This window comes from Solanum pennellii, chromosome 1 (genome assembly GCF_001406875.1).
Source record: "Solanum pennellii chromosome 1, SPENNV200".
NCBI classification, from domain to species: Eukaryota; Viridiplantae; Streptophyta; class Magnoliopsida; order Solanales; family Solanaceae; genus Solanum; species Solanum pennellii.
This window is the reverse complement of record NC_028637.1, coordinates 98,606,592-98,616,521: the sequence shown is the minus strand read 5'-3', so window position 1 is coordinate 98,616,521 and position 9,930 is coordinate 98,606,592. Positions and strand designations below refer to the sequence as shown.

The 9,930-nt window shown below is 30.4% G+C and overlaps 1 protein-coding gene across 1 annotated transcript; it reads left to right on the top strand.

Moving 5' to 3' along the window:
- Positions 1–1,853: 1,853 nt before the first annotated feature.
- On the top strand, positions 1,854–5,123 carry LOC107012273 (ABC transporter G family member 18-like). Its single transcript, XM_015212072.2, has 4 exons — positions 1,854–2,447; positions 2,533–2,712; positions 2,802–3,070; positions 3,373–5,123. Exons 1-4 carry the CDS (start codon positions 2,079–2,081, stop codon positions 5,030–5,032), a joined length of 2,478 nt encoding a protein of 825 aa, XP_015067558.1. The 5' UTR covers positions 1,854–2,078; the 3' UTR covers positions 5,033–5,123.
- Positions 5,124–9,930: the final 4,807 nt, after the last annotated feature.

Genomic DNA, 9,930 nt, shown 5'->3' with positions numbered 1-9,930 from the left:
TTTACCAACAATCATATATCAATTATAAGCCTAAATAAACAATTGAAAAAGTTCAGATGTAATCCTGTAGGACTTCAATTCAGCAACTATTTATTAAAATGTATCAATTCAAATAATTTTTTCATTTAAAATATTATTTTTTTGATCTATTTATCCTTGATAAAAATAGATGTGTCAAATAATAGTTATTTTAATTAATTAAAATATAATTACATTTGTTCTATTTTTTCCTTGCTAGAAATAATTATTCACGGAAGTGAACAAATTGATGAATTAACAAGAAAAACATAAATGAATAGTACGTACAGTGTTACACGTAATAAGTTTTAGGAATAGCAAACACAAATAATATTAGCTTTATATAGCTACAGTTTTGATATTTACGCTCCATAACAAATATATGACATCTGATTTGTATAAATTGCAGACATTTGATTCGGATGTTTCTGATTTGTATAAAATCGCAGCATCTATGTATGTATATTGATTAGTTAATTGTATATGTTTAAGAATTATGTATATGTATCAATGATTGCGTTTGTATATTTGCATACAATTTAATCGAGTTAAAATTAAAGATTTGTAATTGTATATCAAATATCTCTCTCACTTTATACAAACACAAATTGTACATTATATGTTGTATAATTTGTATTTGTATAATGCAAGAAAGAGAGAATGACAAAGGATAACTAAGCAAATGAAGATTTGTACTTGTATAATTACAAGTGTATAGGATGAAGATACATGTATTTGCATTTATATATATAGTTTTCTCTTACTTTATACAAACATAAACACAATTCATACATTTGTATTTATGCATAAAGTGAGAGAGGCGAGCCAAAGAGTGGTGACCGAGATTCTGAGGAAAGAGACAATGACAAAAAGTTTGTTGCGAATTGAAATTAAATGAAACTATGGTTATAACATTTATTTTGAATTAATAATTTACTATAATGCACAATTATCCTTTCCAATAATGTGATTAGCTTATATTAACTAACGTTCATTACTACTATGACTTAGGACTGTTCAAAATCGAACTGAAACCGATAACCCAATCCAAAAAAAAAAGTTATTGATTTAGCGGTAATGGGTTATTGATTTAGCGGTTATTATAACAATTTTTTGTTATCGATTCTAGATTTTTTTAATGGGTTAATTGATAATCAATAGTAAGTTAAATAATTATATTTATATTAGTTTGTATATAAAGTTCTTGACTTAGATTTCAGTTTCCTATTTTTATTTCTAGTTGTCCCAAATTCTTGGTTTTTCTATGATGTAAAACTGTTTGATTTTGAGAAAGATGTAACTTGTGTACTCATGTGTAAGATTCATTTGGTTCGTCACCTTGTTTTAAAGTGATTTTCAATATTTTTTTAGTGTCAAATCTTACTGGTTAAATCGACAATCGAACCGATAAACCAATAACTGATAAGTGAATATCTTAATGATTCTATAACGATTTAGCATCTTTACAAACTGATAACCAATAAATCAAATCAATAAACTTCGAAATCAAACCGAATAGTAGTTTACTACAATTAATTGGTTTAGATCTTAACTAAGCATTGATAAACACTCTTAAGGCATATAAAAAGAGAGAATATTTATTAATCGCAGAGAAATTAATATTTTAAATTATTAAGATAATAAATAAATGAGATAAATTATCCCTTATCTATCGCATGCCCTACCAAACGACCCCTAAACATCAATGGTTCACTGCAGATATTACATAAATCTCTTCGTTCTTCTTTCCAGTGTATACTACACGTACTAAAAACAAGAAAGAAGATATTTATTTCCACAAACCACTAACAAAATTATTTGTCATAACGACATGATCAAAGCAAACCAACGATAAAACCAAAGTGAAAAAAGAAGATAGTACAAAATTAGAGAAAAAAAGAAACATTCAACTTTGTATAAAGCTTAACTAAATTCCAATTTCTTTTGTGTTTTACCCGTCCCATTTTTTTTGTCCATTTCTCAATTTCTCCATCCCCTGTATTTATAAAAGAGAAGGGGGAAAATAAGTGTCTCTTCAGAAAACCAAAAAAAAAATAAAAATGGCAAAGTTTAAGCGGACAGACACCAACAGAAGCTTAGAAACTTTGTTGGACTTGGACAAATCTGCACAGTTGAAGAAGATTAATGGTAAAAATTTGTCGAAGCAGCTAACGCGCAAGCTAATTCCAGGACATGGTCTTGAGTTTACTAATCTGTCATATAGTGTTACCAAGAAAGTGAAAAAAGATGGTGTTTGGATCAACAGAGAAGCTTATCTTCTTAATGATATATCAGGACAAGCTTTGCGAGGCGAAATCATGGCCATCATGGGGCCTAGTGGTGCTGGAAAGTCTACTTTTCTTGATGCCATTGCTGGACGAATTGCTCGTGGTAGTCTTGAAGGAACTGTTAGAATTGAAGGCAAACCAGTTAAGTCTCTATATGTATCATCATGTAATGTGATTTAAAACATAGTTATGATTTAGTAAAGGTTATAGTTATTATGATATGCAGGTGACCACAAGTTATATGAAGATGATATCTTCCTATGTAATGCAAGATGATCAGCTCTTTCCTATGTTGACAGTTTACGAGACGTTCATGTTTGCAGCTGAAGTCAGGCTTCCACCATCGATATCTAGAGCAGAGAAGAAGAAAAGAGTTCATGAACTTCTCGAGCAATTAGGCTTAACGGTATGTCAAGACTCGAGGATTATGAACGGTTACTTTGTGGTTATTTATAAGGTAACTTGATAGTGTAAAATTTACATGTGCCTATGTAGAGTGCAACACACACGTACATAGGAGATGAAGGAAGAAGAGGAGTGTCAGGGGGAGAACGTCGGAGAGTGTCAATAGGGATTGACATAATCCATAAGCCATCTCTGCTGTTTCTCGATGAGCCTACATCTGGTCTTGATTCTACAAGTGCTTATAGTGTTGTTGAAAAAGTGAAAGACATAGCTAAAAGTGGTAGTATAGTACTCATGACCATCCATCAGCCTTCTTTCAGAATCCAAATGCTCCTTGATCGCATCACAGTCCTTGCAAGGTACTTTTTAATTCTATCCCTCTTTAATCGACTTTAGGTTCATAGTTTTTCTATGTTCAAGCGTTTAAGTACGCATTGCCATGTCGAAAGAATAATTGTATTCCTCCGTTTCAATTTGTATGTCAATTCTTTCTATAATCTGTTTAAAGACGAACGACAACTTCTTATAACCATAGAAACGATGTACATGCTACATGTTTTTAGGGCACTTATGGTGTGATAAAAATCCTTCTTTCGTTCTTCCTCAAACTCCGTACCTAATCAAACACCGCCATATAAGCAAGGTTGTTCTGTGAATGCAGGGGAAGGCTTGTATATTTGGGAAGTCCAACAGGAGTAGCAGCTTTTCTAGCTGGTTTTGCAAGACCAGTTCCAGATGGCGAAAATAGCTTAGAGTACCTGTTAGATGTGATCAAAGAGTATGATGAATCAACTGTTGGACTTGATCCTCTTGTCTTGTATCAAAGGGATGGCATCAAACCTGATCAAGCAGCTAAAACCCCTCTCCAAAAACCACCAAAAACACCAAGAGCTCATCGAAATCCTTATGCAAAGTCACCCTGGACCAAACATATTACCCTCCGAAGCTCTCATTTTTCTGTTGGAAACATGAATTCCCAACGAGATCCTAAGGATCAGTCTGAATCTAATATTAATAGTTTCGGTTATGATGATGAGGATTTTGATAACTCATTGGAACGTAAGGTTCCTCAAACGCCTATGAGTATGCAGAGTGGGATTCATCCACGTTTGGCTTCACATTTCTACAAAGATTTCTCCGTTTGGCTATACAATGGCGTTAAAGGGACTCCTCTTCGTCCACCAACATGGAACCATGGAGGACGAACACAAATTTCTGGTGCAAAATCGAGCATGTCTTCAGGTCATCCAGTCCCAATGTCTCAACAAACACCTTCACGTGTTAAAACTCCAGTGGTATCAGCAATTTTCACTCCGGTTCGAGAAGGAATAGAGTACTCATCCTATAATCCATCATACGAAGAAGTATTTGAAATCGAAGAAGTACTCGATGAACCAGTTCACAGGCACAAATTCGCAAATCCCTGGCTTAGAGAAGTTATAGTCCTCTGTTGGCGTACCACATTGAATGTAATTCGTACTCCTGAACTCTTCCTATCTCGTGAAATCGTCTTAACAGTCATGGGACTAGTCCTTTCTTCTTTCTTCCGAAGACTAAATCATTTCGACTTCACAACAATCAATCACCTCCTCAACTTCTACATCTTCACAATTTGCCTAGTCTTTTTCTCCTCGAACGATGCAGTCCCAACGTTCATCCAAGAACGATTCATCTTCATTCGCGAGACATCTCACAACGCTTATAGATCATCTTCATATGTCATTTCCTCCCTCATAGTATACCTCCCCTTTTTCGCGATCCAAGCCTTCACATTCGCTGCCATAACCCAATACATTCTTAGAATCAACAGCAGCATTTTAAGCTTCTGGATAATCCTCTATTCCTCACTCATAACTAGCAATGCTTATGTGATGTTAGTAAGTGCACTAGTCCCAAGTTACATCACGGGGTACGCGATCGTTATAGCTACAACAGCTCTATTCTTCCTAACATGTGGATTTTTCTTGAAGAGGACTCAAATTCCTTTGGTTTGGAGATGGTTACATTACATATCAGCAATCAAATATCCATTTGAAGCATTGTTGATTAATGAATTTAAAGGGACAAAAAATTGTTACAATGGTGACCTAGCTGATCTTTCACCTGGTCCTTTAGGTGATGTGAAGATTAGTCAATTGCATAAGGATTCAATTGATTTATCACAAAATTGCACATTGATTGGAGAAGATGTTTTGTTTTCTATGGACATATCAAAGGAGAATATTTGGTTGGATATTGCCATCTTGTTGGCTTGGGGAGTTCTTTATCGTCTTTTCTTTTATGTTGTTCTTAGATTTTACTCAAAGAATGAAAGAAAATGATGTTATGTTCTTTGATTAAAAGTTTGGTTAAGATATATTGTTTGTATTATAAATATTTTTTTCACCTTCAAACACTAGAGTTTTGTATGAATTCATAACTCATTGCTTTAAGGGTGCAATAATCATGATAAATTCCATTTTGGGTGTAAACAATGCAATGAATAAGTTATGCTACTCCGCATATGTTTCATTTTATATGACACAATTCTTTATCGATAAAACAATATCATTATAGTAATAATTTGTGTAGTATCGGAGCAGGTCATCAACTATACACAAATACATTAATACAAATAACAAGTTGTATTTAACTAATAGAGCAAGCTATATAATATTTATTGCCCTTAATTAGGATTACTAGCTTAAATTAGGAGTCGCATAGTATAACATGCAGATCCAATATACAGATTCCAAGAGGATTTTCTCAAGATAAATGAAAAAATTATCTAAATATACATCTTATTTTATCATAATCTCTATAATTTTCTATCATTAAAAAATTTTCAAAAATATCCTCTCGAATACATCCCTCCTCTCTCGCTAATACATCTCTATCCTCTCTCAGAGACTTTCCTCTCCTCTCAAATACATCCTTTCCCTATATATCCGGATGTCTATCCCTTCTTTAATACATCTTTTCTCTATGTATCTAGATGTCTGTTAATGTATTTGTAAGTCCAACATGTATCCGGAATCTATAAATTTTAAGAAATTCTCGTAATTTAATAATACTTGCATTGATAATGCTTATGCATTATTCGATTTGATATATTAAAAATATTTATTTTAAAAAATATTTTTCACCACAAAGGTGGAAAAGATGTAAAAGGGTTATAAGGGGTAATTGAATTTTTACTCAGGCTAATATATGTATTTAAATCTCTTTGCATTATTAATACTTAGAAATCCATAGTGCTAATACACGCATTAATAAATAATAAAGTGACTACATTAGTTATATTGCATCAAAAAAGTGTATATCAAACAAAATATTGTTAATACACACATATATTATATTTTATTAATATACTCTATCAAACGAAGTTTTAACTGATTAGTTACACATTTAGGTTAGACAAAATATTAATTATATATGACATTGCTGATTAGGACGTCAAAGATATTCAAACAAGTAGTTTCACCAAAACTTTGCTACCTTTTTTAATAGAATATTGAGTATTCTGCACTTAATATTTATCTTCCTATTTTCCAAAATGAATGATTTTTAGAAAACATACTTGATGTCTTCACTTGATCCCTCCCAAGACGTTTTGTAAATTGAGTGATCTTTATTTGTTCCTTTTTTACACGATTCCCTCTATTTCAATTGATGTGACGTCTTTTTCTTTTCAGTCTATTTCAATTAAATGTTATTTTTTAATAATTTGAAATAAAAAACTTAACTACAAAAGTCTCTTTTTTCTTCTTTTAAGTTTTGTGTAAGCCAAACAATTGTTACCTGAGGGATATTACTTAAAAGAGCTAGCAAATAATTAGCATTTTACCCTCCAAATTTAATTTTATGTCCATATTATTTAGGTTTAGGTTCATCTAATTACAAGTTATTAAGTGGTTGTTAATTAGTACATTTAGAGCTAGTTTGGTAGGATGTATTGGTTATGATATATTTTAATCTTTTGTTTGATAAGATATTGAGAAATATTTCCACAATAACTAAATTCCATATATTGCATGTAACTTTAGATTCTTTTCCCTTTCCCCACCGGAATAAAAAAAAGCAAAAGTTTGGAAGAATTACAATTAAAAAATAAATTAATTAAAGAGAAAGAATCAAAGTTGTTAACTAAGGAGACCTAGTGACTAATATGTTGGATCTAAAACTTATTCATGGTAGAGTGATTCACACTAATCTAGATTAAAGCTTTGTAAAACAAATTGGAAGTTAATTGTTCCCCTGAAATCTTTACTTATTATATATTCACAATTAAAAATTCAGAAATTAACGATGAACAAATTCTATAACCAGATAGTGAAATTTTCTAACTATATTATTCTAGATATATATGATGTAACCATAGATATGTCACAACCCACAATGTCAAATTCTACGTCTCGAACCCCTCATAAATTGAAAGGTGAAATTTAAGATCAAAATCAACCGATGATAGAAAAAATTAAAAAAACTATAAAGAGAATGCTGACTTAATTCTTTTTTTTTTTTTTGAAAAATAAAAAAGTTTCAACTATATAGTAAAACAAAAATAATAAAATTTATTGAAGACTGACTTATTACTAGAGTCTTCGTACCCACTACCCATACATACATTACTGATACGATAAGGTTGACATCATGCCATCTACATCAGCTTAACATTAACCTATGGGAAAATTTATGTTAAAAATGGAAAAAGCAAATCTATATTTTTTTTTATATATAAAATTAAATATTTCATGTGAATATTTTTTGAAAATTAATATAACTACTATTTATTGATACCTATACTACCAGAAGATTGAATGCATTTTTTTGCCTTCTTCTATAATAAAAAATGCACATATCTTCTAAAAAATTTAAATTACCCACTCACATCGAGTATTTGCATCAACAATATCAAACTCGATTAATAAAAATTAAAATAATCTTCAGTTTTGGAAATAATTAAGCAATAATTCATAGAAATACTCCAACTCAACAATAGTATCTTCGTCTCCTGTTACTTGTCCATATTACTAAAATTTATCCCTCCCAAATTACTTATCAATTTACAAAATTAAGACATAATTGATATAATTTTGCCCTTAATATTTAGTTCTTTCGAAAGTATAAATGTTGTAAAATTCCAAGAAGGTTCCTACCTTATTAATTTGATTGATAAGAAAGACAAATACAATGCATTAAAAGAGTTTAAAAGGTAAATGAGTAAAGGCACCCTTTTTACCTATGATTTCTTAAGAGTCATAAAGACAAATTGGACAAATTATGTAGATAGAGAAAGTATTGGCTAAGAAAAATCAGAATATAAATGAGTGATTTTCAGAAAACATACTTAGATTCCTCCCAAGTCCCTAAGTCGTTGATCTTTATTTGTTCATGTTCTACACGTATTTCCTCTATTTTAAATTGACGTGACATTTTTTTTCTTTTCAATTCAGTGCATATTTTTATGATTATAAAAATTTCTTTTTTCTTCTTAAGTATTATGTCAAGCGAAACAATAAGATTGAATTGAGTTACTCAAGAGCTAGGAAAGATTTAATACACACGCATTTTACCCTCCAAATTTAATTTTGGGTATGCCCATATTATTTAGGTTTAGGTCCATCTAATTACAAGTTATTAAGGGATTGTTAATTAGTACATTTAGAAGTCGTTTGGTAGGATATATTAGTCATGATATTATTTAATCTTTTGTTCGATAAGATTATGAGAAATATTTCCACAATAACTAATATTCTTCACTTTATGTAATCTATAGTGTAAGATTCCATATATTGCATGTAACTTTGTATTCTCTTCCCCTTTTTTTAACCCCTACTGGAATAAAAATAAGCAAAAGTATGAGAGAATAACAATTTAAAAGTAAATTAACCAATGAGAGTATCTAAGTTGTTAATTAAAGAGACCAAGTGACTAATGTGTTGGAATTATAACTTGTTAATGGTTGAATGATTCACACTAATCTAGATTAAAGCTTTCTAAAACAAATTGGAAGTTGGCTAATCATATGAAACTTCCTACGGTTTCTCTTGAATTCTTTATTTGGATATTCAAAATTAATAATACATAAATTAACAATGAACAAATCCTATAACCAAATGACAAAATTTTCAAATGTTTCACGTAATACATAAACAATGATTCTTAGCATGTCTTCAACGGACAACTATGTCCTCCAACTTTTGGTATGCATAAGTAGACACTTAAACTTATATAAAATTGAACAAATAGACACATGAATCCTACATGACATAATACATGTAAGACGTCATATAGGACAAAAGTGTTCATTTATTCAATTTATACAAGTTTAAGATCTACATATGAGCCTAGTAGTTAGGCTTGAACAAACAACTTTAAGGAGCTTTTTACTTGTATCAAGAGATGTCAAAACTTATATATATATTTATTAAACCGAAATTTAACCTCTACCTACAATGTAATTTTCTGGCGAATGGGTATCGCTTGACACCCCTTTGGTCAAGGTGAACCCGCCCCTGCACGAAGCTAAAGGTCATAGTTGTCGATTAACGTCAAGTTAAGAATCTTATAAATTTCTAGTATTCATATGATGTAAGAAATCTCTATGATGTAACTATAAACATATGATGTAAGAAATTTCTAGTATTTGTGTTTTCTATATATATATATATTGATATTTATGAGAAAACACAAAATAGTACGTTGTCGTTGTGATTCAATTAAAATATATTTATATATTACCATTATAAATTAAAGACATCATCAAAAGTTGAAGTGGACAATAAAATACATTCTTATTTTTTAAATTAAAAGGTTCAATCAAGTTTGCATCACGGATTTAAGTTGCATTTGATAAGAAGTAAATCAATGGATCCTTAAACCGAATAGAAAAACAAAAAGCTATAAAGAAGATGCTGACTTACTTCTTTTTTTAAAAAACAAATTTCAACTATATAATAAAACAAAAATAATAAAGTATTAAAGGAAGACTGACTTACTACTAGTCTTCTTACCCAGGGGAAAGTTTATGTCAAAAATGGACCACGTAAACCTAGTCTTTTTATAAAATTAAATATTATATGTGAATATTTTTTGAAAATTAATATAACTATTATTTTATTGATACCTATACTCCCAGAAGATTGCATGCATTTTTTCCCTTTTTCTATAGTAAAAAATGCACATATATTTTAAAAAATCTAAATTAGCCATTCATATCGAGTATACCTACTTTGCA

Bases quoted from the DNA above. Each gene is read 5' to 3' on its own strand.
- LOC107012273 (XM_015212072.2), top strand. From the start codon at position 2,079: ATGGCAAAGTTTAAGCGGACAGACACCAACAGAAGCTTAGAAACTTTG. The intron at 2,448-2,532 runs GTTAAGTCTCTA...TATGATATGCAG, and splicing joins TTAGAATTGAAGGCAAACCA to GTGACCACAAGTTATATGAA. The intron at 3,071-3,372 runs GTACTTTTTAAT...CTGTGAATGCAG, and splicing joins CGCATCACAGTCCTTGCAAG to GGGAAGGCTTGTATATTTGG.